Source organism: Mytilus edulis, chromosome 5, assembly GCF_963676685.1.
Source record: "Mytilus edulis chromosome 5, xbMytEdul2.2, whole genome shotgun sequence".
NCBI classification, from domain to species: domain Eukaryota; kingdom Metazoa; phylum Mollusca; class Bivalvia; order Mytilida; family Mytilidae; genus Mytilus; species Mytilus edulis.
In genome coordinates this window covers 79,163,361-79,186,334 of record NC_092348.1, presented here as the reverse complement: position 1 = coordinate 79,186,334, position 22,974 = coordinate 79,163,361, and the positions used below count along the sequence as shown (strand labels likewise).

Sequence of the window (22,974 nt, the reverse complement as noted above, 5' to 3'; positions counted from 1 at the left end):
TTAATGACTAAATCAGTTTAAATTTTTCCAATAAACTAATTAATTCAAATAAAATAGGCACTTAAGTATTTAAAAAGTGGTCAAAATATTTCATCAGATGAACCTGAAATTTGAGGCCAAAATAGGTCCTTACCGCACCTACTCCTTTGTCATCAGTGATAGATTTTTCCCTTTTAACTCATACAACATTTTAAAGAAAACACACCATAAGTCATAAGTACCAGAAAAAGAGATATATATATAAAAATTTAAAAAAATATAAGAGGTAAATAGGATATATTCTTATGCTCTTTTATATGATTTCAATTCAAATTAGCCTTGGAGTTATATTTTTTACATCCACTAAATATTTTAGCTGTACTGATATGATATCTTGTATTTTTAGGATTGTGGTAAATTCAAATTGCTGTAAATACAGAAATTATTGCCCCCACTTATTATTGCAATATTGTTATTTTAGACTAAAATGCCATTTTAATTTTTGCGATATTGAGAAATATACTGTTTACGGTAATTCATATCAATATTAAATTATTGTGATTTTAACCTGATCGCATTTTTCGCAATAATAAAAACTCGCAATAATTTCCGAATTTTCACTTGCCTGGGAGCAATTTTTGTACATTCACTATACTGATATGATATATTGTATTTGCAGGATTGTGGCAAATTCAAATGAGCCTGAGAGTTTTAATTGTACATTCATTATATATAGAGAATAATACATGGCAAAATCCGTATCATATGTCGTATCATCCCGAGACATCAATATCAGCCCAAGGGCCTTTAGGCCCAAGGGATGATATTGGTCGAGTGTGATACGGCATGTGATACGGATTTTGCCATGTATTATACACTTTATCATATATTTCAACAGAAGAGTATTATATTATATGAACTGTTTTCTGATCCATAGCACTGGGTTACCTTCAGTTCTACTTTTGTCTTCTTTCAAAGGCCTTAAAAGAACTGCTCAATTACTTATTCGAAGCACCTGGGTTACCTTACAATTTGCGTGCTGTTGTTTTAAAAATATGTTGTTTATTATTGTATTAATTTGTGTGTTTTGTATTTTTCATAGTTGCATTTAGTGTGCCAAAAAATATGAAAACTTGACGTTCGTGACGTCACATACAATATGAAAACTCGACGTTCGTGACGTCACACACCAAACAATGACGTCATTCAAAAAATTTACCTATTTTGAGGAAAATTTTTCTTAAGCAAAAAAAAAACCAAAAATGACTTTATGTAAAAAAAAAAAAAAAAAAAAAAAAGTAGGGGTGTGATAAAGGGTATGCGATAAAGGGTAGGGGTGTGATAAAGGGTATGCGATAAAGGGTAGGGGTGTGATAAAGGGTATGCGATAAAGGGTGCGCATCAAAGTTGCGCGATATGGATAAAACAGCAGGCTATTTATCACATATGCAAAACTACTGTATTTACTACTAAACATATGATAAAATATGATATCGTGTTTTTTCAGGATTGTGGTAAATTTGAGTTAGCCCATGAATTAGCCAGAGCTCTTGGACATCCATTGTACAAGTTTAGCTGTACCAATACTACAGATTATGTTATGTTACATGACATCTTTAGAGGTTTAGCATCAACTGGTAGGTTTACCTCTCTTACATCAAATTTGTCATGTTTGTCTTTAAATGTTTTAAAGCAGTCAAATAAATAGTTGGGTAATAAAAAATGGCTGCTTAGACTTCTTATGTCTAGTAGTAAGACACTTGTTGAGATGGTTTCCATAGGTTTACAAAATGTATAATACATGTACATTGTAATAGTTAGTGTGTTTTTAAATATTTAATCTTAAATATAATGTTGGAAATAGTCATGCTGTTTGTAGAGTATCTTTAAAATCTAAACCATCTGAGACTTTAAATACTATCATATTGACTTCTATTTTACAGGTTGCTGGGTATCTTTTAACAATCTGAACCATCTGAGACCATCAGTACTGAGTGTATTTGCCCAGCTAATACAGTCTGTTATGGATGCCCTCAAGGCAGGGAAGGGAGCAGTCCATCTTCAGTCAGATGACATACAACTCAACCAATCAGGAGCCTGCTTTGCTTTACTAGACAGTGCCTTACAGGTTCAATCAGGAAATCCTGATGCTTTGCTCCTATATCCATCAGCTACAGCAGCCTTACCTGACTACATTATGAATCAGTTCAGGACAATATCTATCATTAAACCTGACCTTCATTTGGCTTTAGAGGTCATGTTGTGTAGTCAAGGTAACCATATGTGATTGAATATGTTTTCACTTTATAGTAAAATAGAATTTAAACGAACTGTTAGTAAAGATAAGATATTACTGTAATAAGTTTTGCACAATAAACATATTTACACTTTTGGTATATAGCTGGGTTGTGTCCGAATTACCTTAGATCAGCTCCAAATAACCTCCTGACTTCAAGCAACAAGCACTTTTTAATTGTGACATCAATTTTTTAAAATTGTGATGTCAAAATTTACAGGAATTTATGTAATGGCGGACAAATTTGCATATAAGTGAAAATATGTCTATTATTGGAAATTTGTTCTCACTATAGAAACAATGTTTAAAATTTAATATTACAAAATAGAAATACAGTTGTTTGTTGTTTTTTTTAGACAGAGAAATCTAAAGTAGATTTATATTGTAGGTTTTCTTGGAGCAAGAGAGTTGGCAAGGAAGACAATGTCTCTTTATGAACTTTACCGTAGACTGCTAGGTACAAATGTACCAATATCAGAAAACATCATCTTAGGTACGTAAAATATATTGATAGTTTTACTAAATTAATTATTTCCCTTTTTTTGTATCCAAACTACATTTTAGTTAACTAAATTCTTTTTAATCCCTTTTTCATGTTTAATAACCAAATATCTGTTTATAGCCTCTTTTTCATTTGACTAACAGTTGAACAAGATGTTGTTAAGATGACTCATTGAGATAATTGCTGTATTTTTAGTACTTTAGAAATTGGTTTGAAAGGCTAGACAAACATTAGTTTATATTTTATTGGAGTTGGGAACCAGATATAGGATTTAGTAGTATTAATTGCTTTTTATTTTAATTATTGGAAATGGGAACCAGATTTTGTAGTAATATTGCTAGAGTAACTCAGGATTAGATGTTAAATTGATATTTATTATAACAGGTAGAATTAGAGTTATGGGTAAGTGTCTGTGCAATGACTGGGTGTAGTCAGTAGTCTGCATGGAGGGCTGTTTTAATAACTAGCTTTTTATTGTTTACAGGAAAATATGCTAACCATATTAAGATTATAAACATATAAATTATAAAGCAAAACAAGTTAAGGAGATTTGTGAAGCAGCTTATACTATACATCTTTTAGATAGTCTCGATATACATATAAATTATAAAGCAAAAAAAGTTAAAGAAGATTGTGGCTGGCATCAGCTTATACTCTATACCTTTTAGATAGTCTTAATTCAGCTGTTTTCAGCAGCTTAAGCTGTGTAATTATTCTTCATTCAGTTATCTGTACAACAAACTGTCAGTCAAATTTTGTGAAGAAATTTATTCCAAAAATTATTTACAGCGTAAATGTATTTCAAATTTCCTGGAGTAGGAGTGTAAATCTTGTGATTTTGATCAAATATTTACTTATCCTTTTCACTATGGGAAAATATTATGACCTTGATCCTTTGGGACTCAGTTCTTTTCTTTCAATTCTTAGACTATGGCTTCTACGTATCAGCGTTAAACAGCTATCAATCAATCAGACTAAATGGATTGGTCTAAATGTTAGTAATTGAAGTATTTTTTTTATTGTGTCTGGCCATTTCTTGACGTATTTTTTTCTTTCTTTAATATTCTTTTCATCATTTTATTTGCTTTCTTTTCATTTTCTAAATATTATAATGATATAATGATATATAGTCTCTATAAAATGGTATCTAGGATTTTTCTATGCACAAATCCGCATTTTTATTACTTGAACTTTTTTGATTTTGCATTTTTCATGTTATTCAAATTTAAAAAAGAAAAAAAAAGCAGTATATAAATCTTCTGTTCATCCAGTGTAGGCTAACTTTCTAATAATAGAAATTCATGAGTCACATTTAAAGTTTTCAGTATTTGTGATTATAAACAGTAAAACCTAATTGTTTTGTTTGTCAGTAACTTGTCTTCAGTTTATTTTGTTTTGATTCTTAACTTTTAATATGAATGTTTACTTTAGCTACCTTTTAGATGTTCAAATTGCTTTGCAGAAGAACATACACATATAATATCTATACATACAATATAAATATTAAAATTTACATTATTGTCACATAAATTCATTTACATATTCTATGGAGACTGTAAATGAGACAGGTTTTGTACAGTTTAAATTATTAAAAGTTTTTCTTATACATAAGTTAAGGCGGGTTTCGTGTTAGCTAGAATGTTTTAAATGAAATAAAGATAATAATGCTCTGGAAAAAAGTTATTTCAAATATACACTTTCATACCAATAAAAAAAAATCTACCAATTTTATAAAAACAAAAATTGCTGGACATATCAGTATGATATATGAATAGGGACATACAATTGCAAATGAAAAATAAAAAATAAAAAGCATGATTCTGTTTCATCATACAGATTTCTATCTGTTTTATACAAAGAATGAAATCCTTTGTTTTATGAAATCTTTTTGCAGGTTGTGATGTGAGTGGCAGTTCTGGTGGGTGGAGCATGAAGACCATGAAGGGTGTAGTATCTGAAGCAGGAGCTTACCTAGAGAAACTCAAAGAGGAACCAGTGGAGGAATCAGGTGAGAGTGCAAGACAAAAAAAATATTCTTTATCAAATAGAAAGATTCACTTATTTCTCAAGCATTGATTTTGTTAAAAAAAAAAAACAAGACAAAGTTAAGCACTTATACATGAGTGTGAAGATGTGCAATTCATTACAAGTAGAAAACAATGGAAGCCTATTCTTTCATTCTTGTCTATATCTTAGATTTTTATATGTTTGATGACTAGTTTCGAAGCTGAGACATATTCACAAATGTGGTTAAATTTTCGGGGTACTAAGTGAGATTAAATTTTTCACAAATTGAGAAACCTGATAGGCCTCATGTAATGCTGCTTCAGCAAGTGTAAAATCCATATTTTTGCACAGATAAATTTTCTGTAAATTCCATACAAATTTTTACCTAACTTTTCCTGTAGCAACTTTCCCCAATTATTATAAAGTTCTTAACTTACAGTAGTTCTTCTAGCTAGTACAGTGTACTGTGATAGGCAGTATTTGATATTCACCATGTTTTTCATATTCATATTTTTTCGTGAATTATAGGTTTAGATTTTACACAATGCTTTGTATTGTAGACACTCACAGACTTCTGGAAGAAGGAGAGGAAGAAGAAGAGAAAAAAGAAAAAGAAGAAAACAGTAAGTTTTGTTACAGAAATTTCACAAATAAAATTTAGAATGGAAATGGGAAATGTGTCAAAGAGACAACAACCCTCCAAACTCTATTAATTTGATACTAGATACCATGATCGCACACTTAATCTTGATAATTCTTATGAGAGACATTATTTTTCTTACTAAGCAAGCTTTGGTATTATTTTGTCAGTTTACTATAAAAATTATCCAAAGAAGGGCATCAAGAATGTTGACATAATGTCCCTTCATGTGCATCTTTACTTGATTAGATTAAAAAAACAAAATTTACATTTACCTACATTAATTAGGTCAAATAAAATGGGATTTCTCAATTCAAGTTACAATAATAGTCTGAAAATAATAGCTGTATGCAGTATTTATGCAATATTTTCTTTATTGCACAAAAGAACAATAGATATTACAGATAACTGACCTTCGACAAGTACAAGATCATTCAGTGATCTATTTAAATATTTGAATGATCTTAAATAATGGATAACTTGTTTATGATTTATAGATGGCTTAATGACAGAACAGAAACTTCACCAAGAAGAGAAATCTTTGGTCATGGCCATAAGGGATACTTTCTTGCCCCGTCTCCATGGTAGGGATGCAAGTGTGTTTGCTACACTCATCACTGACTTGTGGCCGTACCTTAATATACCCATGGTGTTTGGTGGAGAACTAGACATCCTGTCTAAGCCACCTCCATCAAGGACTAGCCATAAGGATGGATCAGGAAGAATCAGAACAGCCAGGAGTATAACATCCAGCAAATCTCTGAAAGGTAGGATACAACTTATATCAGCCGGTGTGATAACATGCCTTTTTGCTTGGAAGGGTAGATATTCAAATATCTCAGAAAATAAAAATAAAATGAATCAGTCATTAAATATATAGACTACAGCTCAATGAAATCTCAATAAACATTTGCAGTTAGATCTGCTTCTTAAATTTGATAAAAGTTATATCCCTTTAACTAGTATGAAAATGGTCAAATCAACAGTTTGGAGGTTGGGCAGGAGTTCATGTATTAGATTTTATGGGGTTTAGTTTGGTTTAGGACATATACCATATTTAGGTGCAGGCTGATGTGTTTTACCTCTAAATATTAATTTTAACAGGTCCATTTTCTAACAAAACATTAAAACATGATGTGAATGTGTGATGTTTTTATTAATCATTATGCTATCACTAAATGAAAACAATTATTACATGTTTGTATCTAAAGCTTTGAAAGGTAAGTTGGATAGAGTTTTATTTTCATTTTCATATCTAGCGTGTATCTATATAAAAGCTTTATGAAAAGTAACTGCAGCTTGACAATAATGTATTACAAAGCCAACACACAACTTTATATAGATGATGAATGCACTGATCAACTCGCTTGGAAATAAATCAGAGATGTTTGCATCTGAAACTATTGCAGATGCAATCTTTTTGTTTACTTTGCACTTTCAAATAGACTTGCACTTATTTTATATCAAACTGCCAGAGTAAAAATTGACCAAATATATCTGAAAAACTCATGGTCAATTCAGCTATACTCAGTTTCCATGATCCGAGGAAAGATGGGGCAAATGTGTCCAAAATATTTTATTTTTACAATTTCAATAAAAAAAATATGATATTGCTTCTGATGCTTTTTTGTTTTATATCATTCTTAACAAGTACTTTATCTTTGCTTCTCTTTTGACCTATAAAATTGGTAAGTTGAACTGTCAGATGTTCCTTCATTTTTAAGTATGTTTATTTTGTTATATAGTGGTATTTACATGTATTTTTAACTAAAAATTAAACGTTATAATATATTATAGAATAAAACATTATAATATATTATAGAATTAACATTATAAATTATTATAGAATTAAACATTATAATATATTATAGAATTAAACATTATAATATATTATAGAATTAAACATTATAATATATTATAGAATAAAACATGTAAATACAACTGACAAGCATTGGCTTTATTTTGCGTTCCTTTTCCATTGTTATGTTTTTTAGCAAATTTTACAGGTGTTGATTCATTGGTTTTTGTGTGGTACAAAATTGAACCAAATTTAAGTGTTCAACGAAGTATAAATTTACTGTAGGATTGTAAATCTCAAATTCTCAATCCACAAAAATTAGTATCCATGAAAAAAGAATCCATCGAAGTATTTATAATACAAAGTATTTCAAGTTATGATGCCATTGTCAGAGTAAAGTTATAAGATATTGTTTAAGAAAAAAAAGATGAATGTATAAATTACTTTTTAAAAATAAAATAAAAGGAGATTAAAGACTTGATAATATTTAAGGAATGACTGTAATATTTTTTATGTCTATGAAGAAATAACATAATAAATTTGGTGCACACTGAATAACGTGCGTAGCGGGTTATTTAACAGTGTGCACCACATTTTCTCATAATAAGTCATTTCTTATAATTTGATTCTAAATTCCATTTTAAACAGTAGAAAACCATGAAAAAACGTTGATGACGTCACGGTCACATGACTAAATTATGTCTATGGGCTCATAACAAAATAACGTCAGCCAATTAGAAGATGCGTTACATCCAAAATTAAATTATATATAAATGTTTTATCCCAAGTCATCTTTTATGTGATTGATTTATTTAGCAAACAAATTACAAAACACTTTGGCAGATGTCAGACCTAGAGGAGGCTGTAAGTCAAAAGACGAAAGTTTGCATGTGTTATTTTACTTCATTTTATTTCATGTATTATTTATGAAAAGTTTATTCAGTGGTTAAATTGTTATATTATCCATTGCTTGCAGTTTATGTTATTCCCACCTTAAATATATATCTTATTTTTACATTTTGATAGAAAATTGTGATGGAATTTAAATTTTGAAAGAGTTAAAGTTCTTAAGCCTTCAATGAAAGTTCAGTTGCAATAACAGTTTAACTTCAGTATAAATATTATACTATGGTATTTTTATGCAATTTTTTTCCATAATATAATGCATATTGTTATTACAATTGGGATTGCTGTATTTAGTAGATTTGTTAAAAAATTTAAACAAATAGACAGGAATAGCACTGATATGTTTTATTTTGACCCTTTCCTATATTTTAACTCCTCTTGCGTAAAATTTTATGTTATTGATCAGAAAAAAAACTTTTGAAATACATTTACAATGAATTTGTAATTTTATATGTTGAATTATGTGCAGATTATTTATTGTGTTAAAAAAAAAAAGAGTTGAGGTGTAACTGAATATTCCAATGAAATACTCTTGAAGTTCCCAAAATATATATGGATTTAATGACTATTCAATACTTTATTTTGTAGATTCCATTCCTTTGAATACTCCTGTAGTCCCACTTCAGACAGCACCAAACTTCTTAGATGCTCATCAGAGAAATGTGATTGAGGACATGCAGGATGCTATTGCTATAGCAACAGGGGAGCTAAATCTTCTGCCTGGTGTAGCATTCCAAGCCAGGGTAGCACAACTGTCTCAGCTTAATGCATCACATCAAACTGTAAGTGAATAATCATATAGATATTAAGTTAGATGTTTAGAAAGAATGAACTATGAAAATTTCATATTTTGATCCATGCTTCTTGCTTTTTATATAGATTAGACCATTGGTTTTCCCGTTTGAATGGTTGTACACTTGTCATTTTTGGGTCCTTTATAGATTTCTGTTCCATGTGAGCCAAGGCTCAAATATAAGAGAAAATCACTGAAAAACAGCAATTCATTAAGGAAATGATGAAAAGTACTTAGATATATTAGATACCCTTTTTAAAGAGTTATTTAGTGAATAAATTTTTGTTCTTTTTTTGCTTTTTAATCTAAAATTTTAGAAGATAAATAAAACATTTCAGATATTTGTGGTTGGACCACCTGGATGTGGTAAAAGTGAATGTATAAAGACATTTGCTGTGGCAGAGAGATCTAGAGGCAAAATTATCAGTGTACAGAATGTATTCACCAAAGCTGTAGAATCCGAGGAATTGATGGGATACCTCGATCAGAAAACTAAGTAAGTGTACTATGTTAAGTCAATTTAAGACAGTAAAACCTATGTTTTACCTAGGCCAAATATATAATACAAACCAATGGAGCTAGCTCCTTAAATTACTTTAAAAGTGAAAAAAAAATTGTAAAAGCTCAAGAAATTTCTGATTCTATTCTATAGAAGCTTAGTGTGCTGTTTGTTTACTGTCTCATTTTAAGTTTTGTTTATTTGCTGTCTGATTTTAATTTTGTTGTTGTAGAGAATGGAAGGATGGTCTTCTGGCCTCCATTTTAAGGAAGTTTTGTGTACAGCCACCAAATATCAATTATGATCTGAAGGCAAAACCCATCATGAAGATTGTACAAATGGATGGAGAGGTAACTCACTATTTTCTTTTCATAAGAAAAATTGATTTGTTAAAATTATGAAATAAGAAATAATTCAATGAGTTTCAGGTGATATATCTCATCTTCATGTATGTTTTCATTGTAACTGTAGCTTCTTTTTTTTTTATGATACCATATAATTTTTACTTAGCATTTCATTAGAAAATTGTGATATTTTTTTAAAAATTTGTTCTGTATTAATTATATACTTAAACTTTATCATCTTCAAACATTTAATTATGACATCACTTTGAATTTTTGCCAGTCTGAACCAGCCCAGATGGAGCTGCTTGGTGCTGTACTGAACAATGATGGAGCTGTTGTCCTTGGTAACAATGAGAGAATTGTAATAGCTGATACCATTAGATTCTTGTGGGAGGTCTGTATATTTGTTGATAGTAACTATGCTTTTTACCTCTCAATTTTATGTTTTCTTTTTATTTCTATAAATATTTATCTATTATGAGCAGTATTTTTCTATTCAGTTTGGTATAATATTTAATAGTAAATTGATAGATATCAAATGATTAGTATTTGACGATGCGTTCTAGTTAATCATTTGATTAGCTTAATCACAAGTTGAACAACAGATCGACCCCTGGTCATTTTGATGTCAGAGGTTAAAAACGGTTTCAAACAAATGTTTCTTAACAGATTCATAACTGACTTTATAGCTCTTTCACACTATAATATTTAACTATGATTTAAATTTACTCATTAGATGGAATCAGTTGCTCACATGAGTCCAGCATTACTAGCCAATGTTGGTGTGATGGTAATGACTCCAAAAGATGTGGGATGGAAATTGATACTAGTCCAGTGGTTAGAACATCGTCCAGAGAATGACCGAGAGTTACTGACCGGTTTCTGTGATGTATACATTGAGAAGACGATTGAATACCTTAATGATTGTTGTACACCACACATGTTGGGTGGTACCAAGAAAAAATGTCCACAGTATAAGCGTGTCATACAGCACAATATAGAGAACATGATTGGAACTTTCTGTACTCTCTTAGAGGTAAACATTTATTACATTTGTTTTCCCGGTTGAATGGTTTTACACTAGTAATTTTTTAGGCCGTTTGTAGCTTGATGTGCGGTGTGAGTTACTTAAGCTCCATGTTGAAGACTGTACTTTGACCTTTAATGGTTTACTTTTATAAATTGTGACTTAGATTGAGAGTTGTCTGATTGGCACTTCATCTTCTTATACCTAATTATTGTTTCTACTTAATTGAGAAAACATTAGATTCCTGCAAGAAGTATGTTTAATCCTTAAATAAAATATAAGTAAGATTGGAAAGATTTAAAGAACTTTTCATAAGTACATGGCTTTTTCTTTTCTTAAACTAATGTCAATTAAAGAAGTGAGCAATATTCTCCTATTTTGTTGATATTAGTTTAATAAATGTAATACACAAACATCTATGGAAGATTAATAAGAATTTTACTTAACCCAAAGTTCTTGATGAGCAGTCATTGTTTATTTTAAAGGCAACTAGCCTATTATAAGTTTGTATGGATTTTAAACTACCATTAACTTTTGCTTTTTAGGCTGTAGTAAACCAGACATCCACACAAGATTTAAGTGATGTGGAGTATGAGAGATACTTTAACTTCACCGCCATATGGTCGTTTGGTGGTACCTTGGAAGAGAAGTACAGAGAATCATTCAGTAATTGGTGGAAGGAACAGTTTGAACAACATATTGACTACCCAGAGGAGGGTACAGTGTTTGATTACATGGTCGATGGAGATAGTCATGAGTTTGTACTATGGAAGGATACGCTACAGCAGTATAGTGGAGAGAGTAGAAAAGGCATATCAGCTGAATCCTTTGTACACACTGTGTCTGTTGAGGTTATTATTTCTCTTTTCTCTCCAATTATTTTGACAAAACCCTTGTAATCAGCTTGATTTTTGTCATTTTTCTAGGAAAGGAAATGTTTGAACTTTCTCTTGAATCATTTATACAGCAATTTCAGCAGACAATTACAAAAAGCTTTAAAGATTTTCTCATGCTAGAATGTAAGTTGCAGATTCAAACAGAACTTTGTTTAGTAATGGACTAAACTTTTAAAAGACTAGACTATGAATATAATATTATTACGAAATTATTTTTAAGTAATGCTTTCTTAAAATATCTTAGTTTAAGAATTTTTGTATTGTTTATTTGAATTTAAGTGAGATTGAAGGTTTTATGTTAAGAAATCATAGTACATGTATTTATTTTATGTTTGTAGCAATTATCTTTCTTGATTGGAGTCCTGACAGAGTATGGTAAACCAGTTATACTGGTAGGAGAGAATGGATGTGGTAAATCATCCATTATTAACGACAGAATCCGTACCGTCTGTTCAGGGGAAGTTGCTGAAGTCTTGTCTCTTTCAATACCTGCTAATAGGTATGTAAACAGTCTGTTCTATGATATTATAATATGCCTATGGTAACATAACATTCTACAGGAGAGTATCCTGTATACCGTTTAAAATAAACACAGAATTATGGCTTTAACTTTTAAAGTGAAAACTTACATTTGTGTGAAAAATAATGGTAGTGAATGAATGAATTTCTTTATTGATAAAGATACTAACATCCTTTGCAAAATAACATAGAATTATTTAAGATAACTTTTTATTTGACAGATTCACCAATGCTCGTCTGCTGTATGACCGTCTTGATGAGAAACTAGAATGGAAACATGGAAAGACATATGTACCTAAAGGAAATAAAAAGTTACTGTGTATGATAGATGACATCAACTTGTCTCAGGTAATTCTTCCTTTAGTATACTGATATGAGATAGAATTTCTACATGTGTACTAACTTCATATGATCTCCTTGGATGGTAAAGGCATTTTTGTCTAAAAATATCATTGCAAATTCATATTAGCAGCCAAGTAAAGGTTTCGTTAATTCTGATAATGTTTGTTTTAAATAATATTCAGAGTAAAAGGTCTATCTTCCAAGTTTTTTTTACGATAAGATGTTTAGAAAATCCTTCTTTTATAGGTTGTTGGAAAAGAATTTGTGTACAAAAAAATTATATATTCCATGCATCTTCAACACATTTTCTCAGAAGCATGACAGTTCAAAAACTTTTTTTTGTTACAGGTTGACAAATGGGGACATCAGACAGCTATAGAACTAGTTAGAGAACACATAGATGATGGAGGGTTCTACAATCCAGACAGCCATGCCTGGAGATACATCAAGAATGTGACCTACATCAGTACAATCAACCCTTGTACAACAGCCAACGTGCCTAAACTGAGTCAGAGATTCCTGCGACACTTTGCTGTCTTCCATTGTCCATATCCTGGTCAAGAGGAGTTACAGACAGTCTTCAGTACTCTGCTTCACTGCCATTTTATACTCCCAGAAACATCAGGGACTGGTATGCCTGCTTCTCATCATGTTGATCTGAAGGTAAACATTTACATTAAAACTCCTAAGTATATATAACATAAAGAACAATTAAGCATTCTTCATGAAAAAGTATTTTTCTATTCTAGGTTTGTTTTTTTTTAAATTAATGCTTTTGACATTATTCTTAGATCTGTATTCCTACAGGCAAAATGGACCCTATATTTCTCTATTTTAGGTCCTTTTTGGTCATATAGATCTTCATCCTTGGCTTTAAAATATTTGGCTTTGACAGCTTCTGATAAATGCAAATAAAAAAAAATGTTTCAGAAACATGAAATTATTCATAGTTATTATCATTTTTTGAAATGACATGTAGTCACATGTTGCAAGACAACCTAAGATAAGCCATCAACACCAAATTCCTTGAGGAACAAACACACTCAGGTATAACATAGACAATTGGAACAAGAAGTAAAAACATCTGTGGTGTTGTCTTATAATAAGATCATTTATTTATATTTGATGTAGCATATGTATTGAAATATTAATAAATTTAGTTTCTTTTCATAACAAAATTAATTGATTGTATATATAGGAACACAAAAACAAGGTGAGAAAAGTTCTGTTAATTTTTTATTTTAATTATTTGGAGCACATAACGTATGTACGTCCCAAAATTGGTTTCCTTTCTCTAGCTTTAGTTTGTCTCAACCAAATGTTATGAGACTTAAACACAATGGAAAATACCACAGATAAAATTTGAATATTAGTGGTGTCACTTTTACTGTTCTAGAATTATGCCTTTACAAATGGAAAAATTCAGGAAAATGGAAAAATTCAGGAATTTTTCATTTCCATTCTTTAACTTTAGTTTGTCTCTTCACCGTTCTAGAGTTATGATTTTAGTTTTTTCTCAACGAAAATAATTTATTGCAAATATATCTATAGGAACACAAAAACAAGGTACTATTACCTTAAACAGGTCGGGACCACTACCTTATATGAAAATGCATAAATTAGCATACTTATGTACTCGTACATGTAATTGTTTATTTACATGTGACGCAATTTATTTTTACCTAGGTTTTTGACCAATCCACTAAATGAGTCACAATGCATGATGGACTACTACGTGTTTACAATCAACCAAGAACACGTGTTATTTACTGAAATACAACACATTTTTTCGTGCAATGCGGGATTCACAATTTCGCTTAGTTTTTCATTTTGTGTATCCTCATTTATAGTTCGTGATATAAAGTATTACTTCCATGCTCAGATTAACGAAGAGATGTTTCTATGCGAAGAAAAAGGGGTTTGAATTACCCGATATATAGCCATTAACATGTTTGATGATGGCTCAGAGATTTCATGTATTTGTCCACCAGAAGCAACGAAACAACAGCAAACAACACAATTACCCATGAGACAAACTTACTGGTGTAAAGTAAGCCGTCGATAACAGCCGGTGCTGATATTCAAGAGTACAGCAATGTTCGTATAGATGATTAAAGGCAAATGTGGGATCCTTGAATTTTGTGTTCGTAAAAAAGGCGAAGAAATATTTACATACATGGCAGTGTTAACAAAATCAATAAGTATTTTTGTTGGTCACATTTCAGTATATGGGACTTCCAAACTGTTCCCTTTTTTTTTTTAAGGTAGTGAAGTCAGCAACTGTAGCTTCAGTTTGTTCGTTTTTTAACGGGCTCGGACATTTGCCAAACTGAATAAAATCATTACAGCTGATTTCTTAAACCTGCAAAGTAAAACTTTGGTTGGCTTGCTTGCTTTGTTTGTATAGTTGTTTATACAAGCTTTGAAAATAAGATTGACATCTTTAAACAATATATATATATATATATGCATAGTTTAACTTGTATATTTTATATTTTGTACAATAGTATACAAACAAAGCAAGCAAGCTAACCAAAGTTTTGCTCCACGTGCATTAGGAAATAAGCTGTAAGGATTTTATCCATATGTATGTGCGACAAGATGGAAAATTTGATATATTTTGTGAAAATTGCAGCGTTGGATCTATAATAAAAAAGAAGATGTGGTATGATTGCCAATGAGACAGCTGTCCACAAGAGACCAAAATGACACAGAAACTAACATTTATAGATCACCGTACGGCCTTCAACAATGAGCAAAGCCCATACCGCATAGTCAGCTATAAAAGTCCCCGATATGACAATGTAAAACAATGCAAACGAGAAAACTAACGGCCTTAATTATATAAAAAAAAATGAACGAAAAACAAATATGTAACACATAAACAAACGACAACCACTGAAATACAAGCTCCTATACAATATATTTTTTTTTATGGGATAGATTTCTTGTCCTTTTATATATTAATTGGGCCGGTTTTTTTTTGTTTTTTTTTTTTTGTTTTTTTTTTTGGATTGTTTTACACAAGTAATTTTGGGGTCATTAATAGCTTACTTTTCAGCATTGGACCTATGACTGCTTACTTTACTAAATTATGTCTTTGTTGGAAACATGTCTCATTTGGCACTCATACCTCATCTTCTTATTTCTATATACAAAGCACGTTTTAGAAAAAAAAATGATAGGTAATATGGCACCCACTATGATCCAGAGACTTTTAATATTGGAGATATTTTACATATGTCAACAGGACAGCAGCCGAACGATAAAAAAAACCTCTGAGGTATATTTTTTGATAAAATTAGCAACAAACGGATATTATCGATGGATGAAACTATTAAAAAAAATGTATTGAGCTATATACCGTACCCGCTCAGTGGCGGATCCAGGGGGCGGGGGTTCCGCGGGATGGACCCCCTTTTTTGGACGATCAGTGCATTTGAATGGGGACATGTAGTTGGAACCCCCTCCCCTTTTGTCCAGGGTTAGGACCCCCTTTTTAAAATGGCTGGACCCGCCCCTGCCGCTTTCATAACACTTCTTTTTAGCATACTGAATATAATGATGTTCTTACTATAAGTTCAGGTCCTGATAAAAAAAAAAATACACATTCAGTACAGAAAGAAGTGTTTCAATGAAAGTTTCGTGTTTTTCTAGGCAGAAATGATTTTGCAATGACATTATACAGATTTAAAAGAGCTCAAATGATTTTCTTACTGGACAGTGGTCACTTCATTGGATATTTCACTGTGTCATGTCGTGAAATTAATGCAGGTTCAATTCATAACAATGCACAAAACCCGTTCAACTACTTTTGCAAGGCGAAAAAGAAAGTCGAATCGTGAAGCCAATAAACAATATTTTTTTAATCTGAGCATGCAAATTGAAGATTACGTTGTATATTTTACAGTAAATATATTTGCAGAATAAAAACTTTGGTAATGAGAGTCCCAGACAATATATTAATTGACTGTTTTCCCACTAATTCCACGTGTTTTAAGTAGTAGTTTACTCGTAGTAGCCCACAATGCATTGTAGTTCATTGAGTCGATTGGTCAGTTTTTCAAGGCCATATTGGCCTTGTGTTTTGGAAATTACTATGCAAATATATTCTGACGTCAGAAAATCTAGAGTTCTCGACCTGTTAAACCTCAAATCAAGTTTGAATTTTGGTGGCATCATTCTCACCGTTCTTTAGTTATGATTTTAGTTTTTTTGTGAACATAAATAATTTATTGTACATATAGGAACACAAAAACAAGGTTAGAAACGTTCTGTTGTTTTATTTTCAGTTTTATCTGGAGCATGTTTTGTCAGAAAATGATTTTCGTTAGTGTTTGAGAATTTTTTAATTACAATTTCAAACCCACATTCTTACAGATTTCTGAGCTTATACTAGCATTAAAAAGGTGATTTCAAGCCAAAATCCACACTGAAAGAGATAAAAATAAAAACAACCAGCTTGTATGCCTTCTAATTTTGGTGTTTTCTTCAAGTCAGAAAAGGATTCAAAGGATATATATACTAATTCTTAGAATTTTGATACAGTACATTCAGAAAATTCCCCTATATTTGGATGTTATCATTTTTGGCCATTTGATTATTATATTAATGAAAATGTTATTATACTTAATCCATAGATTTCATAATGTTATACCATATTATGCTTATTTATTTCATTTGCTTGATTATTGTGCCACAATAGAAATGAATATGAAGACCACATGTAAATTTATAAAGAAAAAGAAATTATTAAAATAAAAAAAAAACACCAGCAATCCCTGCGACTAAAAGACATCAACTTTTAAATGAGAGGAGCATCAATTGTATATTTGTCTATATTACTTGTTATCATTACAGGCCCAGCTTAAAGTTAAAGAAGATGAAGAGGCCATGAGGAAGCTGCTATCCTTGATTGTTAAAGTGAATGTAGAACTCCAGGATAGACTGAGAGGAATGTTCTTACATACAGCACAGAGATGTCATTACATCTTTACCACAAGGGATCTCTCCATTATATTTAAGTAAGTTTATAGTCGTACAGAAAGCACATAAGCCCATCATTTTAAAGGTCTATAACATGTACAATCTGACTAACGTTAACCTAATCTGACCCAGTCAATTGATAACCTGAGCGTGCCAAGAAATGGTCTTGTCCACGCTGTTATAAAAATAATTCTAAAATTGCCAGGCAAAAAACAACTGATTCTGAAGAAAGATTGTATTTCCTTGATATAAACAAAGAAATGTATTATTAAACATTTCTGAAACTATCCAAATTTTTATTATAGGAATTTATGCCTTTCACTCCAGCCAGATTGTGCCCACAGAGATTTATTGTTACTATGGCAACATGAATGTGCCTGGGTATATGGACATCGTTTAGTGACAGAAGTGGATCACAAAAGATATAAACAAGCTTTTGTTAATGCTGTCAGAAAGGAATTCTCTAGCGATGAACAGGTAACTGTTTGGTAGAAATTACTTGCTTGATAATTATACCCCTGCTTTAAATCCATCAGTCCATCCATCATTCAATTGCCATCTGTCCCATGAACTACATATCAAGGATTTCTAAAATTTGGTTTCAGGGTTTATGAAACAGCTATACCATGTGATGCGTTTTCAGATTCATAACTCAACAACTTCCTGTTATCCAAACATTTACATAATTTTGAAAGTTGAAAATTTTATTCACATTTTTCTTAGGAACATTACACTACAATTTGGTTTCAGGGTTTATATAAGTCAGATGTACCATGTGATGTGTTTTCAGATTCATCATTTAATAACTGTCTGTTTACCTAAATATTTGGGCCGGGGTATCATCAGTGAGCAGTAGCTCACAGTTTCACATGTTAAACACTAGTAGGTTTCTTCGATTTCTGTTTGAATTTTCTATGGCTGCCTGCTTATGTCCTTTGATGATGAACAATATTTTACCTCATGTATTATTTTGCTTACAGATTCGCCTAGTGGTATCCAATAGACAGCCATTATTCAGTAACTTGATTGAACAAGACAGTGGTGTAGTTACAGCTGGGATGATTGATGCTCGACACATCTCTAACATCTCTGAAGAGGAAGCCAAGACAGATCTATACAAACCTAGGTTTAATATGAAAGATGTGAAAGATCTAATGATCAAAGGAGTGGAGGAATACAACAAGATTCATCCCAGGATTAAATTAGCACTTTATAAGGTACAGATCATAACAAAATAGATCAAAACATTCTTATTTTGGTAATTGTAAATTCTAATTGAATTAGGGTTGATAGCTATACTTTAATTTTGATTAAGCTAAAAAATTAGGTGCAACTTATTTTGCTTACAGAATTGACTAATGCTAATGTGATAAAAAAAACCAAAAAACCACAATCTTGAAAGTTACTATTAATAAATCGAAAATTTAATTTATACTATTACAGTATTATCAAATAGAAAATGTATTTTTATAGTACACAGCATTAATAATAAGTCTTTGACCATTCCAAAATTGTATTTGATTTAAGTGCACATATTCTTTTTATGTAAAAAAGATAATATATTTTAATTTATGTTTTTCAGACTGTTGTTGAACAAGTATGTAGATTAGCTCGTACTATAGCCTCCCCTCAAGAAAGTGCCCACACAGTACTAGTAGCAGAGGGGTGTGCTGGTCGCTGTACTGTCATTGCTAAGTTAGCCTCTCATCTCTGTGGTTATACAGTGTTCCAAGTCAGTCCATGCTCTCTACAGAGTTCAGGGGAATATAAGATGGAGCAGTTTAAGTCTGACTTAGTGGAGTGTTATACTAGGGCAGGTTCCAGGGTTAGTATATAGTGTTTTAAGTCAGACTTAGTGAAGTGTTATACCAGAGCGGGTTCCAGGGTTAGTATATACTGTTTTAAGTCAGTTTGTGTTCTGTACTGATCTCAAGGAAGTATATGATGGACCTTATAAAGTCATATTTAATTAAAATTTTAAACAAAAGTTGTTTCAAGCGTTAGTATACATCATACTACATGATATAAAAAATAAGGGGATATGATTGTCAATGAGACAATTATTTATTAGAGACCAAAAGAAAAATGTAAGACAGATCATTTTCCTAACATTATTCTTGGGAGACAGAATTGTCAATATCAGTTACTCTTATAGAAAAATAAAATTATAGCATGGTGACTATACCTTCTACTAATTTAGCCAATTTTCTTTAATGAGCTCTAAGAATTGAAAAGTTGCTCGTTTTCAGTAGAATTTAGCCATAATAGTTAACAAAAGCTTTCTTTTCAGTGGACTATTTCAGTACTTATTCTTTATTTTTCTGATGCTATATTTTTGTATTTTTAGGGTGAAAAAGTTCTGTTGCTGTTAAATGAAGAGGAGTTGATGGAAGAAGATTTCTTGGTGTTCTTGATAGAATTTATTGTGTCAGGATCTATCAGTCATTTGTTTACGTATGAAGAACAAACAACAATTATAAACTCTATAAGGACTGAGGTGACCTTAGCTGGACTGACATACACTCGGGACACAGCTTGGAACTTCTTCCTGGGTATCGTCAGAAATAACTTCCGTGTTTGTATGATTGCCTGCGATGGTGGTCAACAGTTTCAGAGACGATGCAGAGAATACCCAGCATTCACTGAAAATGTTAACTTCCTGTGGTTCCCTCATTGGTCCAAATCCAGACTCATTGAGCATGCGTTGTACCACCTTAAGGGTAAGTACTGAATAGTTTATATTATAAATTTTGCAATGGTATGAAATTGTTGTTGTCATCGTTAGAAGACATTTGGTTTCCTAACTGTTTGTGAATTAGGGGCCAAGAAGGGGCCAAAAACAAGTATTTTCTTGTTTCAGGACGATAACTTGGGTAAAAGTCTATGTATCTCTATTAAATTATACCACAAGATTTCATACAAAAAAGGAAGGTTTGGATTGAATTTGGGGATTATAGCCCAAACGGTATTGGAAAAAAATTACAATACTTTTCTAATTCTTATTATAAATTGTTTATTTCAGGACAAATTCAATGGGGTTTAATTCAAAGTCTATGGGTTCCTATATATGATGAATCTGTGTATTTAGATTTTGAAGTTTGAGCTCCGATTCTAAATTGGTCATCATCAAGTTCAAAAGGGTCCTAACGAGACTTTGTTTCATTTTCTACAAAATATTGTTGAAAGAATATGATTCTTTTTTGCCTGTGGTGCTCTCTGAATGCTCAGGCTAAACCTATTGCCACACAAAATTATGTCTATACTTGCATATTTTTGGAATATTCTCTTGTCTCTTTTTAGCTATAATTTGTATTGTATTTGAGTTATTTACTTAGCCATCATCAAAACTGGTAAATGATTTTTACAATGAATAACATTTTTATAGAGTGAAAAAATATATTTCAATACTCCATGTTCTCATTTCAACAAAAATTATTATATTTACCTGTGTACGTTATTTTATTTAACACCATTTTGTCCAATTTTATAGTTGTCTTCCTGATATTGGTTTACATCTCCCCCTTTTTAGCTCACCTGACCTGAAAGGTCAAGTGAGCTTTTCTCATCACTTGTCGTCCGTCGTCCGTCGTCCGTCGTCCGTAAACTTTTACAAAAATCTTCTCCTCTGAAACTACTGGGCCAAACTCTACCAAACTTGGCCACAATCATCCTTGGGGTATCTAGTTTAAAAAATGTGTGGCCTGACCCGTCAAACCAACCAAGATGGCCGCCATGGCTAAAAATAGAACATAGGGGTAAAATGCAGTTTTTGGCTTATAACTCAAAAACCAAAGCATTTAGAGCAAATCTGACATGGGGTAAAATGGTTGATCAGGGCAAGATCTATCTGCCTTGAAATTTTCAGACGAATAGGACAACCTGTTGTTGGGTTGCTGCCTGTGAAATGGTTATTTTAAGGAAATTTTGCAGTTTTTGGTTATTATCTTGAATACTATTATAGATAGAGATAAACTGTAAACAGCAATAATGTTTAGCAAAGTAAGACCTACAAATAAGTCAACATGACAAAAATTGTCAGTTGACCCCTTAAGGAGTTATTGCCCTTTATAGTCAATTTTTAACAACTTTTCATCATTTTTGTAACTTGTATAAAAATCTTTTCTAAAACGACTTGGCCAAATTTAACCAAACTTGGCCACAATCATAATACTAGGGTATCTATTTTAAAAAAAAGTGTCTAATGACCCTGCCTACCAACGAAGATGGCCGACATCAGTAAACACATTAACAGGTGAGCGACACAGGCTCTTGAGAGCCTCTAGTTTTTTTATTGATATTGCATTTATATTGTGTGATAGATAAAATGTATTCGTTCAATGTATAGTCAATTGTGTAAAGATGTTAATATCAGTGGAAAAAAAAAAAAAAAAAAAGAAAAAAAAGAGAAAAAAAAGAGAAAGAAAAAAACAAACTAGTCAAAACATTTACTACATTTTATCATCGGTATAAAGACATCATTCGTAAATATAACTCAACATGCAGACTTCTAATACGTTCAGGTATTTCACATCCAATTTTTTATGGAAATATTCTTTATAAAGCACAAAGGTGTCAGTATTCACCTCAGAAACTTACAAAACCTTTGAATAGACTTATTAAGAAGGGATATAATTACGATACTGTTGTCAGGTCATTAAAGATTGCATATTTTGGCGTTAATATTGAGTCACTGATAAGGTCTTTGCATCGGAACTAAACACATTTATTCTAAAAAACAGTTGTTGGCATGACACGGGTTATGTTCTTCTCATATATGTTATGATGGTATGATACTAAACCCCTAACGGGAAATATTGTGCCTGATGTTCATATGATGAAATCATAATCTTTCAGTCAGTTTAATTGAAATCTGGAGCTGGCATGTCAGTTAACTGCTAGTAGTCTGTTGTTATTTATGTATTATTGTCATTTTGTTTATTTTCTTTGGTTACATCTTCTGACATCAGACTCGGACTTCTCTTGAACTGAATTTTAATGTGTGTATTGTTATGCGTTTACTTTTCTACATTGGTTAGAGGTATAGGGGGAGGGTTGAGATCTCACAAACATGTTTAACCCCGCCGCATTTTTGCGCCTGTCCCAAGTCAGGAGCCTCTGGCCTTTGCTAGTCTTGTATTATTTTAATTTTAGTTTCTTGTGTACAATTTGGAAATTAGTATGGCGTTCATTAACACTGGACTAGTATATATTTGTTTAGGGGCCAGCTGAAGGACGCCTCCGGGTGCGGGAATTTCTCGCTACATTGAAGACCTGTTGGTGACCCTCTGCTGTTGTTTTTTATTTGGTCAGGTTGTTGTCTCTTTGACACATTCCCCATTTCCATTCTCAATTTTACTTGTTTTTGTTAATATTTGTTTTTGATTGAGTTCAGCCATTTCAATTGATACTTCATAAGTTCATGAAGACCTGTTGGTGACCC

At 31.5% G+C, this 22,974-nt stretch overlaps 1 protein-coding gene across 1 annotated transcript in view; it reads left to right on the top strand.

Annotated features, from left to right (window-relative positions):
- Nucleotides 1-22,974, top strand: part of LOC139525471 (uncharacterized) — a 105,491-nt gene that overhangs the window by 42,725 nt on the left and 39,792 nt on the right. The window contains exons 43-67 of the mRNA XM_071320826.1: nt 1,487-1,616; nt 1,923-2,252; nt 2,664-2,768; nt 3,162-3,179; nt 4,672-4,785; nt 5,345-5,407; nt 5,922-6,191; nt 7,118-7,147; nt 8,039-8,086; nt 8,717-8,910; nt 9,260-9,417; nt 9,653-9,770; nt 10,045-10,158; nt 10,501-10,800; nt 11,337-11,642; nt 12,026-12,186; nt 12,428-12,554; nt 12,897-13,211; nt 13,747-13,761; nt 14,100-14,114; nt 17,409-17,572; nt 17,840-18,011; nt 18,515-18,751; nt 19,117-19,359; nt 19,882-20,254. Of these exons, the coding sequence (XP_071176927.1) occupies nt 1,487-1,616; nt 1,923-2,252; nt 2,664-2,768; nt 3,162-3,179; nt 4,672-4,785; nt 5,345-5,407; nt 5,922-6,191; nt 7,118-7,147; nt 8,039-8,086; nt 8,717-8,910; nt 9,260-9,417; nt 9,653-9,770; nt 10,045-10,158; nt 10,501-10,800; nt 11,337-11,642; nt 12,026-12,186; nt 12,428-12,554; nt 12,897-13,211; nt 13,747-13,761; nt 14,100-14,114; nt 17,409-17,572; nt 17,840-18,011; nt 18,515-18,751; nt 19,117-19,359; nt 19,882-20,254 (4,120 nt within the window). The remainder of the gene's footprint in view (nt 1-1,486; nt 1,617-1,922; nt 2,253-2,663; nt 2,769-3,161; nt 3,180-4,671; nt 4,786-5,344; nt 5,408-5,921; nt 6,192-7,117; nt 7,148-8,038; nt 8,087-8,716; nt 8,911-9,259; nt 9,418-9,652; nt 9,771-10,044; nt 10,159-10,500; nt 10,801-11,336; nt 11,643-12,025; nt 12,187-12,427; nt 12,555-12,896; nt 13,212-13,746; nt 13,762-14,099; nt 14,115-17,408; nt 17,573-17,839; nt 18,012-18,514; nt 18,752-19,116; nt 19,360-19,881; nt 20,255-22,974) is intronic.